Source organism: Harpia harpyja, chromosome 2, assembly GCF_026419915.1.
Source record: "Harpia harpyja isolate bHarHar1 chromosome 2, bHarHar1 primary haplotype, whole genome shotgun sequence".
In the NCBI taxonomy this organism is placed as follows: domain Eukaryota; kingdom Metazoa; phylum Chordata; class Aves; order Accipitriformes; family Accipitridae; genus Harpia; species Harpia harpyja.
In genome coordinates this window covers 71,650,694-71,665,274 of record NC_068941.1, presented here as the reverse complement: position 1 = coordinate 71,665,274, position 14,581 = coordinate 71,650,694, and the positions used below count along the sequence as shown (strand labels likewise).

The 14,581-nt window shown below is 37.0% G+C and overlaps 1 protein-coding gene across 5 annotated transcripts; it reads left to right on the top strand.

Annotated features, from left to right (window-relative positions):
• Positions 1-1,690: 1,690 nt before the first annotated feature.
• On the top strand, positions 1,691-14,083 carry PACRGL (parkin coregulated like). Of its 5 annotated transcripts, XM_052780366.1 has the most exons (9): positions 1,750-1,788; positions 2,381-2,618; positions 3,609-3,766; positions 6,136-6,203; positions 7,274-7,364; positions 8,487-8,621; positions 10,319-10,426; positions 11,450-11,530; positions 13,738-14,083. In XM_052780366.1, exons 3-9 carry the CDS (start codon positions 3,626-3,628, stop codon positions 13,792-13,794), a joined length of 681 nt encoding a protein of 226 aa, XP_052636326.1. In that variant the 5' UTR covers positions 1,750-1,788; positions 2,381-2,618; positions 3,609-3,625; the 3' UTR covers positions 13,795-14,083. The 5 variants fall into 5 exon arrangements, with proteins under 5 accessions (XP_052636327.1, XP_052636326.1, XP_052636324.1 ...); XM_052780367.1 differs by lacking the exon at positions 2,381-2,618 and having other exon boundaries at positions 1,691-1,788; XM_052780364.1 differs by lacking the exons at positions 1,750-1,788; positions 2,381-2,618 and adding an exon at positions 1,863-2,238.
• Positions 14,084-14,581: the final 498 nt, after the last annotated feature.

Sequence of the window (14,581 nt, the reverse complement as noted above, 5' to 3'; positions counted from 1 at the left end):
AGACTGGAGTCTTACTTGTCCTTTTATAACCCAGTCATTTCTGTGCCTCCAGGAACTCAGTGGGAGCTGCTGACTCCACAGAGCTGATCAGTGGTATTTTGCTTCATGCAACGCAGCAGTTCATACCTCCTACTGACTTAGGAATTGTACTACTACTTTCTTCCATGCCTGAATGTAGCTGTAGTCTGTTCTGTACTCACAAAGCAACTATAGCAGATATATGTATAAAATGATACTAAAACACTGAACTAAAAATAAACATTGCTCAGAAAAGCAGTTCTTTTTTTCTCATTCTGGAGACGATCATGCTGGCTTGCATTTTGTAGTGTGGTTTTCAAAGACTTGCGTGGTCTGCTTTACAAATATTGGATTTTTCTGAGATCATTTACCAGCTTCTAAAATTTATGGATAAAAAGACATCCATTCCTCTATTGCCTTCAGTATTGTGGCACAGTAAAATAATTTTGTGAAAATATACTCTAATATCTGTTGGGTTTAGTTAAAAACACTTAGAAATAAAACAGAAATCTTCCCTTCTCCAGCATAATTTTTATCATTTTTTCCTTCTGTATTTCCAAAAGGTCTCTTGCACTAATGCATTTCAAAGGCATTCAGTTATGCAGCCCTATTTTAACTTTGCAAATGTCCTCACTTCCAACCTCCCATTATTGGCAGATACAAACTATTTATCTTGGATAAAACTAATTATGAAATGCCAGCAAAAAATCTAATGGTAGTTTTCAAATAGTCGACAACTACTTTTCAGCACAGTCAGTGCATTTTCCTAGGGGTTTTTTGTTTTGTTTTTGGTTTTTTTGTAGAAAACCAACAGAAAAGCCTTTCTTGTCCACTTCTGAAGTCCCATTCAGTTCCTTGTTAAAAATTTCAGAAGTGAGAAAGAATGCAACGGTGGAAAGATTGTATCCCACACAATTTAAGCAAACCAAGAAAACATCTTGCTTGGAGATTCATCGTTGAGTTCATGAAAGAATAAACACATCTCTTGAAGAAAGCACTCTCATGATCAAGAGTCCACAAAGGGAAAAAATGTAACCTTTTACCCAAAAAGTCGTTTACCATGTTCAGATGTGATGGTGTGTGAATAAATACTGTACTTGTGACAGAGATTTCACTATTGTGCGAGTGGGTTATCTGAAAACAAGAAACTAAAAATTAACTTCCTATCATTGTATTTGAAACAAAAATGATCACAAATGGGAATGCGGCCCTGTCCCTGAAAGCCAAACTTTTGTCACACAAAAAAATGAAAGCAAAATAAAAGTGTTCCCCAAATCCTGTTTTTCCCAGGAAGCTCTTAAGAAAGTGGATAAAAATGAGCGGCAACGTCACCTGAAAGTTTACCACCTCCATTCTAATCGCAAACACACACGGCAGGTTGAGAAAAAAATCAGCCTTTTAATCTCATTTTCGCTCTTTCTTCAGCAAGCACTGAACTCTGATTAGTTGAAGACGGTGCCTCAGCTCCCCGGCACTTCCCAGCGGCCAAGCTGGCCCGGCAGACCCACCACCTCAGCTTCCAGCACGGCAGGACGATGCTGAGCAGAAGCCCCACTGCCCCAAGCGGCCCGGGCAGCCATCTTACCCGCGCGGGCACCGCGGCGGGGCGCCGCTGAGGGGCCCCGCGCCCCCCCCACCCCCGCCTCCCTCCGCGCATGCTCCCCCCGCCTCGGGCTCGGCCTGCCGAAGAAGGCTGGGCTCTCGGCGGCCCGTAGTTTCCCCGGCAACCGGCAGGAAGCGTCGCCGGGCGCGCAGCTGCCCGCCCGCCAGGTGAGGGGGTGCCGGCGCGGCCGGCCGGTAGCGCTGGGTCGGGTCGGGCCGGGCCGGGCCAGGCCGGGCCCTGTGTGTCGCCGCCGGGCCCCCTCCTGCAGCCCCACGGGGAGCCCTCGGGACACTGAGCGGCCGCCCTTCCCGAGGGGCCCGTAAGAAAGCGGGGATACCGCTGCCCGCCGGGCCGGCGCTCCCCTCTGGCCGCCTTGAGCTGGGCTTCCCCGCGAGAGAGTGGGAGCTGTGGGGAGGGGAGAGGGGCCCGAGGAGGGGCGCGCGTCTCCCTCCTCGTCGCCTCGCTGGGTCTTTTGACGTCCCACGGTGTTCGGCGGCTCTGTGGTAACTTGCCAGAGCTTTGCTGTTCGAGCCTCTTGGCGGTTACGGTGCTCGATGCCCCTTATCTCGTTCTTTCTCTGCCCTAGCTGCACTCCAGGGGAGTTGACACTCACCAGGGTAAGGGAGCAGCCTCACCTTAAAAATCCTACTTACTTTCATTCCACCTTTCTTAAGTGGCTTGTAGAACCCAGACTCTGGGCCGCACTTTTCCTCCTTTGAAAGATGTCTTTTAAAGGGGCTTTTTCTATTTCTATTTAAGGATTTCTGTCCTTTGCTTGAAGTCTGTCATCTGCCAGTAGGATGGTTCACTTCTGTACCAAACCTTGTATGTCACTTGTTTGATTCACAACTATACTTGTGCTGTCTGATCTCTCTACAAATGCGTGTGACTCTCCCAGCTCTTGACTACACAAGAACTTTCATCTCGCTCTGAAGCCTGAGACCTCCTTATGAAGAGTCCTTTTTCCACTCCCTGCCATCTCCTCCTCTGCCAACACGTAGGCATGTTATCTCAGTTGCATTTTTACAAAACTGTTATCACTGTCCTTTAGGCCTATCTTTACTTTTGTCCCAAAGGGCTAACATGGTTCCTGCCTGTTGTCACACCTTTTATTGTTTACTTTCTCTGATGGTACAGCCCGTGACTTTTCAAATGCATCTAGATTTTGTTGTTAGTTAAAACCTTAGTAAAGTCCTTGGCATGTATCTATCTTGATTACTTCTTGGAAAAGAAAATAATTTGAATACATCTGCATTAACTTCTGAATACTTTTCCGAGAAAAATATTTATTTTGTTACATTTATGTTAGCAAGATGACTGTTCGCATTATGAGCAATTGTACATTTCAAAGGTCGACACTGATAGCACTATTTTGTGCTATATAATGCTAATGTCAAGAACTTATCTGGTGTTTTTATAGTATAAAGCCATTTTGATTCTTATTTTTCTGGTAGTTAAAAATGTGTTTTATAACTAATGTGATTAGAGTTTTGTGATAATAAGCTGGCACTTACAAAATCAGTAAATTTACTTTCTATGTTATTGTTTGTCTTTTAGGGCTTCCAATTACTTCTGGTTTTAATGATTTGCATTTTACAAACAGAATAGTTCCCAAGTTACAGTGCTCAGCAGAGCAGCCCATAGTGAAATCTGAGCACTGTAATGCTGCTCAGATTTTTGTAGGCTACCCTAGAGGCAGACTGTAGCTAATTTCACTTTTGCTTAGGGTCTTAAAGTACAGAAGTAAAGGGGAGCAGTGCAGGATTAGGAAATGTGTGCATTTGAAAGGTGGAGTGACAAGACTGTCAAAATTATCCCTTGCACTGTGTAGGATATATAAGAATAAGCATTTCTTTTCTGGTACACTTACTCAGATTTTCTTGATTGACTGTTCCTGTCAGTCTTTGGACCTGGGGATTCTAACCCTTGATATTCTGTCATATAGGAATGAATATTATTTTATGTTTTTAATCTTTTTCTGTTCTAGGAAGCAATGTTCTAAAAATGTCATCAGGCATCCAAATAAAACCAAAGACTGCAGTACAGAAAAGCAAGACATCTACTCCTTTGTCGTGTTCTCCAGAACCTGCAATTAAACCACAGCCAAAGCCTAGTGACAAGCTGAATCCTAAAACTATTGATCCGGTATGTATAGGTGGTGGGTTTTCTGTTTGTTTCTTTAAAACAGGTCTCTTGTTGGAAGAAATTTCCTCACTTTATGAAATACATGCAGGGCGTGCTTCTTCTGGTCCTGTTTTGTAAATTTAAACTTTTGTTATTAATCATACATTCCCTAATTTCTAAGCTCAAATGCCTGAGGCGTAACATGTTTATTGCTTTTCTAAAAAAGGGGGTTTGGTACAATTGTGGCTTGGATGGTAACTTTTTTTATTTTCTATGTACTTTTGCCCTAAAAAGAGATCTAGAGTGAAGAGTTAAAAAGAGTTGGGGGGGAGGGGTTGTACAGTTATAAATTTTGGCACCTGCTGCTGTTGCCGAAATCCGGAATAAAACTCCTTAACAGCAATGAGAAGTTAAGAAGCAGGTACTCCTTTATTGCAGCGCTGGGCACACGGGGGATCGCTCCACCTATCGTGTGCACCTGTCTTATCCAACAATACAGTTAAATACACACCTGTTATATATATTCACTAGATTTCCGAGAAACATTATACATAATCATTAGTTTTCCGGGAAACTATTAACATATGTAAATGTCCTTTACGCAAGCGCAGTAAAGGTCTCTGGTGGTCTCCAGAAGCCCTCTGGTGGTCTTCCATAGTCTTCCTCACTTGTCCACTTCTTGACCTCTCAGGTGATTCTGCGCAGTACGATTCTCACCATCATCTATATTAGTTTACATAAAAATGCATACTATGTCTATTCTTAAATTTAACCTTTATAATGGTCCTTCAGTCACACCATTTTATTAATATTCTTATATTAAAACAATCATTGGTTAATCTCTCTTAACTTTACTGATTAGAATCCTCGATACTCAGATCGAGATGGGAGGGGTAAGGGGGTTTCCAAGCAGCAAACTGGTGTCCATGACGGTTTCCTTAGTTTCCTAGAACAAAACACTACAAACCAACAAATCTTTGTCAAAGTTTCTGTGGTTAACTGATTTTAGACAATACTTGTATTCTTATAGTCACACATAGTACATTTCCTAAAGTTCCTAAGTTCCTATAACTACATTTCAAACTTAACATTCCCATACTTATGCTTCACAATTTTCTACTTCTTAATCAAACCAAACTCTTATATATAATTGGATTTTAATTTCTTTATCAGAATATTTTCAACACTGCTTTAGAGGAACTGATCTCAGTTATGCAATGAAACCAAGAATCAGGTAGCATCTTGAAGATCATTAAGACCTCATAAAATCTAGCAAATTAATTGCTAGTGAGCATTACTTGTAACTCCCAAGTACTGTGAATATGTAATACTTTGGGAAGAATTCGGGCTCTCGGGAGAAGACTGATGAAAGGAGTTGTTTATTTCATGGAAGTCCTGTGCCTGGAGAACTAGCTTTGGGTGGGTGAATTATAGCTTACCACTGGGCCTTATCAGCCAAACAATTAGTAATGTCACAGCTTTTTTGGAAAACGAACTAAATGCGGGAGTACTTTGGTGAGGTACAAAGGCTGAATATTTTCATGTGGGCATTTTTTTCTTGAAACCTTTTTGCAAGTAGTACAATGACTTCATTAAGCCAAGAAGTCATCAAATCATGCACATAATTTTAACAATATTAATGTAGGGTCAAACACTCAAAAGATAAAAATTAAGATTTCCTGGTATTCCCTGCTATATGCTTTGTGATAAGGTGTTTAATCTGGGAAGTATTATTGAATGGTCATGCTAATAAATAATATCATAGTTCGTATGTGTAAGAAGCGTGTATATGATAAAAAACAACTTTGTGCAGGCTTTCCTCCCGTGAAGCTCCTAGTTTCCTTCTCCAGTGAGTCCTTCCTAGATTCTCACTCAGTATGAACCTCCCCGCTGATTTCCAGTGCCCTCATACCATTTGCCCAACATCTGGTGTTTCTCCCACATCTTGCCACCTTGTACTTTTGTCTGTACTCTGATCAAGATGGAATTGGAGTAAATCTGCCTTCTGCATGTTACTAGTAAAACAACAATAAGAGCATCAAGAAAGTGAGAGGTCCTTAATCTGTTGAGGAGAGAACCCATAAGACTTCAGTGTTAAGATTTGCACGAGGAAATAGAAAAATTAGGGTATTCCATCAGGAGAGCATTGATTCTACATTATTTATTAATTTTCACAACTTCCTAGTCAGACAATTCCGAAAAGTAGTTTTCTGATAAATGTACCAAATACATGTTTTTCACCCCATAGCTGCAGTTCTTTTTTTGATTAGTTTTAGAATCATATGACTGAGTTCCTTTTTTTGTATCCTGCAGTTTTAACATATTCATAATAGTTATCAAACATTACTGTTAGGAACAAATAATGTTTTGGGTTTTTTCTGTCCTCACAGTTTGGTGCTTATTCTCGACCACCTTCTGCATTTGCTGCTATATACGCTAAAGGTGGCATTCCATGCAGGTGTGTTGGTTTTGTTTATTTTTTTACTAAATATATATTATGGTTAGGTAGAATTACACAGATTGAAATACATTTATTCATGTTTGATCTTTTAGTTAGGCTGTTTGATTCCATTCATTTCTGAAAAGATTTCTGATACTTAACTCTTTTTAAAGCAGAAAGCAATTCTACATGTCTGAAATTGTCTTATTTTGGTTCTTTTTTTATGCTGTGTTAATACTGAAGCCGCATTTTTAAAGAATAGCTAGATATTTGCAGATTTGGTTTGCTAAATCTCTTTCATGAAAGAAGTTGATTTCTTCAGGTAATGGTGTTTACTCCTCCCCACTAATAAGGGACAAAGATAATAAAATCAGTGCCATTTTAGTAAGTAGACATCTTGCAGTCTTTTTTTGTCTGATGTAAGTAGTATGGCAACATTTTCTTGAATATTCCGATTCTGTAGTTTTCAGCAATATCAGATATTATCAAAACTTCTTGTAAGTAATAATTTGTGGTATTTTAAGTTACTTTTGTCTATTATATATTTGCCTAGATAATAAGCACTTTAGTGTTTTGTCAAGGGAATGCAGAATTACTTAGCACAAATTTAAGTAATCATTATACATGTATATACATGTATAAAATAATCATTAATACATGACCTTTATTTATATCTTAGGAGTAACTGATGAATTCCAATATGATTTTCTTTCAGTTTCAACTGATTTCCCTTACCAATTGTTATTTGAGGAAAATGTTTCTTGATATTTATCAAAATAAGTAACTTTGCAAAGGGAGCATCTTCTGTGTTGGTATGAGAGGCATCTACAATTTTTATAACTTTTATTTTCTGATTTCTGTGTGATTGGGAGCAGAATTTTGAAAACTGCCATATTTGGGAATTATAATAATTGCACTGTTAAATACCATTAGACATTTCACTAAGGAGAGCGGTATGTATTGAGATTGTGTATATAATATCATAGTAATATTGCAAATCAATTGGTGATATATTTAAAGTTAATAGTGTTAGCAATAAATTATGTATTATTATATATTAATTTATTAAAACTTTATTCTTTATATAGGTTAGTGCATGGCTCAGTAAAGCACAGACTGCAATGGGAATGCCTTCCTGCAACTGTTCCCTTTGATCCTCTTCTTGTAACATTGGCAGAGGTAAACTCAATTTTCTTGCAAAGTTAAGAATACAGGATTTTCTAATTGCAAATGGTATTTTGTAACAAGCTAAGCTGGCTAACTTAGATTCGCCTACTAGGGAAATATGAAAAAAACCTTTGTGAGGATCTTGTAAGAATGAAGATGGTCAAGAACATTGCCATTTGTAGTTCTTTAGTTAGAGCATTCTGGGAGAGCTAGGTAGAGCTATTTAATCTTTGACATACTGGCCAAATACGAGACTGCATCTCAGATTCCCAACTGTCAAATGAAATACTTAATCCATTTGTGGCTTTGCAGGTTCTTTTGTAAACAAAATTGTTTTGATTCTTTTTGTGTATAAAGCCTACCTATTGAAGTAAGAGTGCTCTCCTCAATAGACTGAACTAATACAGTGGAAATAAGATCCTGTAAATAAGTGAAAGAGAAATACTATACATTATGTTCAGGCTTCTGTTTTCTCAGCATCATCTGTGACATTTATCACCAAATATGTTTCAGGAGTCTAAATAAATGTTGAATCCAGTGTGGTAGATGGAATAAAGTGCATAGTTTAGAGGTGGCTGTCGTTTCCTAAAGTAACCTAGAGCTCCTATTAGGGAAAGAAGAAAGACTTCAGCCATAGGGCTTTAAATCTTCGAGTCCTGCCAGTCAGGTCTTCACTAGAAGTGCATATTTGTACCATCTACAAGTTTTTGGTGTTGCAGAGGGGCATGTGTGGTGGTGGGTGTATTTCCTTCCATAGTTCACCTTCTATTTTTATTTGTTTTTCCTTCAGGGTACGAAAGCCATTTACAGATATAGCCTATTCTTGTTCATGGTCTTGTTGAAAAATTATCTTGGGTAGTTAGATTAAAGGTAATGAAATACAAATATTGATTGAATTGGCAGTATTCATAATGTGAGTTTTAATATTCAATGTTCCAAAAGAAATATAAATAAGAATATTCTGTGAGCAGAGTTGTACTCAATGGCTCCACATGGTGGAGTTAGTGTATTTTATGTTTTGAACTAATGTAACAAAATCTAAACATTATCTTGCTGCTATGTGGAACTTTTTAAATGTGTTTCTGTTTAAAACAAGGGTCACTATTAAGCAAACATGTTTTACATTTGCAACAGGGTCTAAGAGAGACAAAACATCCCTATACATTTGTTTCAAAGGAGGGTTTTAAAGAATTACTTATGGTTGAAGGTGCTACTGAAAAAGCAATTCCCTTGTTGCCTCGTCTGGTTCCAGTGTTAAAGGCTGCATTGGTATGTCTTACTCTTCATGCAGAGATTTTAATGTGTTTGATTTTTTTTTTTCTTTTTTCTTGTGCTGGTGAGGAATATGTGGAAAATATTGTGATAAATCTATTGCATGGGCTTTTGGTTTGGGGCTTGGGGGATGGGAAGAGTTTCTTTTTCTCATGTTAACCCTGCCTTGGTTTTATTAGCTAAATATGTCTTTAACTGTAAATTCGGATGGGCAACTCCTTGTATAGCTGTATGTCAGTAGCTATGGGCAAATTCTGTGGAAATATTCTATTAAAGATCTGAATATAAGCAGAGATAAATATATGTATTGGTGGTGGTTTTATGTATCCACATAATAACATGCAAAAAAAAATAATTGAGGTGAAGTAAAATGGAGATGCGGGAATAAATACTCATCTGTTACATTTAAAAATTCAAAACATGCTACAAAGATGAAACAGAATATGCCAATGAGGGAAAGGGAAGAATACAGTTAAAATGTTTGAGGTCATATTCTTAATTTTTAAAATGTTTTTAACTTTTTTACTCCCTCAGAGAATAAAGTGAGGTAAAAGTATTGGCCTCGAAGGTAATCTCTTTTGGATCTTTTTCATATCGTTCAGAGCCCTGTTCTGGTTCAGCTACTTGCTGTCCTTTAATCTAGCTGTGTTCCAGTTCTGGTTTTATACAGATGGCTGACAGTTTGAAAATTCTTTGTGATCTCAGATCAGAGGTGTAATAGAAGATCAGAATTGTGCGTTATCAGTATCTTTGGTTTAGTTTGGAAGACAAAATTAGAAAAAATTATTGTTGTCTGTTCTTCCAATTACTGTTATTCATCTGATAATTTTTATTGTTGCACTATTTTGGTATAAAGTCTTGTTAAACCCACTACACAAGCAGTGGATGACTTCTAGTTAAAAAAAAACCAAACAGTTCAGGGCCCAAACGTCAGAGTGCAAAAATAACTGTTTAAATAAAGGTCAGTATTAGTACAAGAACAAAATTAATTGTTCTGAATCAATTTGTCTGCTAAAGCAAGAGTGAAATAACTAAACCATTAGAGAACTCAGGTATAGAAGAACCTTCCCATGGGGGTAATAAAGATGACAAAGCACCCTAGAAGCAGATAAGAGTCTGATAATTGCTGGCAGATGACAAAGTTGTAGTTGGCAGGGGACTAAATTAATTGAGTCAAAAAGTCATTGGCTCCTGTGTTTCTCCAACAATGACAATTATTGTTATGAATTACATAGAAATTACCCTGAATTCATTACATTTGTAACTAAAATGTTGTCTCCCAGTTTCAACATGTCCGCATTTGAAGGGTTCTTTCTAATATGCTGTGAAGCACTGAAATTGTTGGTGTAGTAAACCATTTGTTTTGCCTGCCGAATTTTTTATTTCATCAATAATAAATTATTAGTTTCCTTGTCTCAGAAGAAATGCAAGAGTTTCACTGACATTTTGTGAATATTTTTGTTTTCTACTTTAAAAATATACTTCTGTTTTTAAATGTTACCTCTGGATACTAATATTCAGCCATATTGTACTTGTATTTCTAAACTTGTAACATTATAACAATTAACAGTTGCACAGTGGCTTTAATTTTTAAAAATACTTTATACAATCATAGTGTAGAGATTGCTGTTTTGGAGAGCTTGTGCATTTATCTGAGTATTACTGACAGGATTTTCTTTTTTCCCCCTCTGAAGGCCCATTCAGATGATGAAGTATTTGGAAGGGGATTGGATGCTTTAGTTCAGCTGAGTGCTGTTGTTGGCCCATCTCTTAATGATCATCTCAAGCATCTACTCACAAATGTAAGTTTTGAATGCTGTAGTGAAAAATCATCTGTATTTTTATGGTACTTCTGTTGAGATGTTTACTATAATATCTGTACAGATACAGTGGAGGACTCAGCAGTTCCATGAAAAGCATTACTTCATATATTCCTCTGTGTAAGTCCATCATTCTTTAATAATATGGTGACTTCCAAAGTTCTAGCAAGGTCCAAAAATTGTTGTTAATGTAAATTGGAGAATAATGGAAGTGTTGTCTCTACTATTTAAAAAAGATCCAGCTTCAAGCCTGAGGTGAAATAGATGCTATGTTTTGAAGGGAAGTTTATGTTTATTGCAAAATGAGGTTTGCATTTTAAGTGTGAATATTTTAAAAATTCTGTGAAAGTTTCAATAAATTAACATAAGCAAATGTTTCCACTTCTTTCAAATGGGAATTCTGCACAAGGAAGTTTTCATTAAATAAACTTAGAGTGGGATTATGGAAAGTGTTTTTATACTGGGTCCTTCTGTAGACATCCTTCCTCTGTTAGACCAGCTTTTCATGGTTTTGTTTAGCTGGCTTCCAAAGTACAGGTTTAAGGCAAAATAAAAGGACCTTTTAGACATACAATGCAGAAGAGAGAAATTGCAGTAGGTTTTTTTAAAAGTATTATTTCCACTATAATAAATCTCTTTCAGTGCACGTGAAAAATGTGTTAACCTTTCATATGGACAACACTTTAAGAATGACTGTTTTTTAAGGTTGATACCTCTTTAAAATTTGTTTGCTAAAAGACAAAAAAAATTAAAATAAGTATTTTTTTGGCTAACAGTTGAGCTTTCTTTGAATTTATGTTTCTCAGCAGTTAACATTTTATTCATTTTGCCTTGATTGAGTTCCATACTTTGACATCAGTCACAAGCTATAAAGTGATGTTTCTTTTTGGCTTTAATTTTCCAAAGATAAGATCAAATAAACTAATAAAATAGAATTATATTGGCCTTTTTGCATATATTGTACTATATTGTGCAACAACCCTTTTTATTTTACTTTTCCAATAGCTTTCAAGGAGATTAATGGACAAGAAATTTAGAGAAAAAATTACCGTTGCTTTACAAAAGTTGGAACAATATGGTGGAAAGGTGAGTTGATCAGATGATTATTCTGTAATCTGCACATTTGAATGCAGCTTTGCCAAAACAAATTCCATCTCTGGCTTTCCGATTAAGAACCCCATTGTGAAAACTGTTTATGTTTACATGTCATAACTATTCATATTGCATAAAACATAGGATTTTGCACTGTGGCTATCAGCAGAGTTGTGTTCCAGTCCGTAGTAAAATAGTTGGTTTAGTCTGTTTGATGTATTGAGTGGTAATAGAAATGACATTAAATCTAGTCTGGGTAATCCATATTCTGCCAGTTAGGTTTTGTTGTCTCCCATTTTTTTTATATCTCCCACTTTTCATTTGTATTCTCTATTGTTTCAATCTCTGAGCAGGAAATACAGGAGTATGTCTCAAGTAAAATATTGCAAGGGATCCATACCTACATAAGAAGCTGCATGGATGGACCCTTACAGCGCAGCACACCAAGCCCTGTTCAGGAGAACTCTTCCTGGGGAGCAAGTGTGCATCCTTGTGGATCCCTGCCCTTGATATTTGCTTGGAACATTTTATTGTCCTTGGTGGGAAGCTTATGCAGGCTTAGTGGTTAAATGAGATACTTGCCGTTCTTGGAAATTCTCCATTTCTGTAGAAAGTCTAAATTTTTTTTCCGGGGTTTGATCTGGTGTGACAGATGGGTTACTTACGTGGGGTAGGATCCAGGATGCCTAATGTAAGTCCTTACTTCAAGTTAGACGTTGCAGGAAAAGTAGATGCTTATGCTGAGTAAAGCTTGTGAGCTTCTTGTGCAAACCATAGGGTAGGCTAGATGCCTATGAAGAGTGATCCAGGAATTTACCACGTGTCAACTAGTAAATATCTTCTGGCCCCTTCTGGAGTATTGACACCTGACTCAGGCTGAATATTTGTCTTGCTTCAATATGCCTGGGATGCAGGCTTTGTGTTCCTTTTTCTGAGCCTAAATACTTTTCTCAACAGGATTTACCCTTGCTAAAAGATACTTTTTGCTGTTACTGATGATGCCTGCCCATTCCCACTAATGGCTTATTGTTTAAGTTGCTTACTGAGGAAATCAGATATTCACATTCCAGCCCACCCTGGTTAACACAGAAGTTAGATCTGCAATTGCTATAAATCAAAAACTGCTTTAAGTAATAGATGGCAGAGTATTCTTCTGCTGAACATTCTGTTGCTATTTTCTGTTGTGTTGTATATTGTGCAGAAAGGAGGAGAGAAGAAAAAGTGAGAGAGTATTGGCTTGGATATTCATCTAGAAGAGAAAATGTTTGCTTTCTTGACCCTATGAACACTTGCATGTATTATATTAAATGGTCATTGGTAAAGAATAGGAATAACCTAAAGAGTAGGGACCATAAATATAGGTCTACCAGTTCTGAACTTGTGTGCCTTAATCAGTAGGCACCCAAGTAATCAGTAGACACCACTTCATTGTTTTTTGTGTGTTGCTCATATTCATTTAAGGGCAGTAGCAGTGTTTGTAGTACAGACTTGAAAAACATCATGACAAATAAAGAAGCATGAGAGTTTTTTATTTATATGTAGCGAGACAAGAAAAGGAAAATTACTTCTCATCTCTTGATGTTCTGAAAATTTCAGTCTAGATAATGTAACTAATCCAGTGAATCATTAACCTCTAATTCTTCTGTCTGTCCCCTGATTTCTTGTAGTCTTACCAGTTTTGTGAGTAGGTCTTTCTGTGTGTCTTTTAAAAATACTGTAATAAGATAAAGCAGAAAACTGGAAACAAACTCCTAAATTGTGATTACAAGCAATATTATATAATCCAACTAATGAATTTCTCAAGTTTCTATTCTAAATGAGTTATAATGTATATGATTCTTGCTTTTATTGGAAGTCCATTCCAGAATATCACTCCTCTATTTAAAAATCCTTATTATTTCATGTCTACATTTATACCCAGTTTTAGGTTTTAGTTATAGTTTACATATCTCTTCTCTTGGATGTTTACTCTCCAGCATTAGTTATCACAATGCTCCATTTTTTCAGTTGATTATTTTCAGCCCTTTTGACAGTAAATTTCTCAGCAAATACTAACTTTTTAGTTTTCTACTTTTTGATAACAACAAAGATAACTACGTAAAAGTTGTGAATTATACAATCTGTAGAGACTATATGAATACTCTTATATGTAGTGCTAGTGCTCCTTATTGTGTTTAAATTTATTTTATTTTCATCAACAGGCAACTGTGGCTATCATCAAATCTAAAATTCCAACCTATTGTTCTATCTCCTCTTGAACAAGAAAACTAGTGATTTGTACTGTAAGGTGAAGTTTGGAAAGAAACTGTCTGTGAAGATCACTGACACTTATGTGGGGTATGATATATTCTCTTAAAATAAGCACAATTCTTCAGTATGATGGAGAGTGGGAAAAGTCCTATCAGTTTGTGAATATGTAATTATGGAAGACTATTTAAAATAATTCTTTCTGTATTGGCTGCTATTTCCATATGCACTGTGCTTACAATGACATTGACTAACTGGCTATTATTTCAAAAGCAGAGTAAATATTGATTCTTATTTTGTTGTAAATTACAATTTTTTTAATATATCTGCAGTGCTTAATGTGTTTTGTACATTTGTGTGATGCAAAATAATTTGGCTGTAATTAGTTAAATAGTAACTAACTTGGTGTCAAATTACGTATGTATACCCACTTTTGAAACACAACTTATTTTGTGCCACAGGCACAGATGGGTGCAGTTTGGGTTCATCAGGACTTAGTGGGTTAGACGTAGAACTATGAGAACTCATCTAGACTTCCTGACAGTCAGCTTTTAAAGGTATGAAGCTGAATGCACTAAACAGGTGGCATGTGGTGCAAAACTGAACTTGCTCAGTCCATTCTCAGCACATTGTTTTGAGAAGCTGGAGAGGCTCTGGAGAATACAGTGCAGAGGCATCAGGTTGCTCCACAGAGCCACAGCCAAGGTTTGGCTCAACTAATTAGTTCCAGTTAGCTTTGGTCCTACTGAATGTGAGCTAGGTGGAAGAGGCAGCTTTGGAGTATTTACACCATGCTCC

Bases quoted from the DNA above. Each gene is read 5' to 3' on its own strand.
- PACRGL (XM_052780368.1), top strand. From the start codon at position 2,571: ATGAAGAGTCCTTTTTCCACTCCCTGCCATCTCCTCCTCTGCCAACAC. The intron at 2,623-3,608 runs GCATGTTATCTC...TTTCTGTTCTAG, and splicing joins CCTCCTCTGCCAACACGTAG to GAAGCAATGTTCTAAAAATG. The intron at 7,365-8,486 runs GTAAACTCAATT...CATTTGCAACAG, and splicing joins TTCTTGTAACATTGGCAGAG to GGTCTAAGAGAGACAAAACA.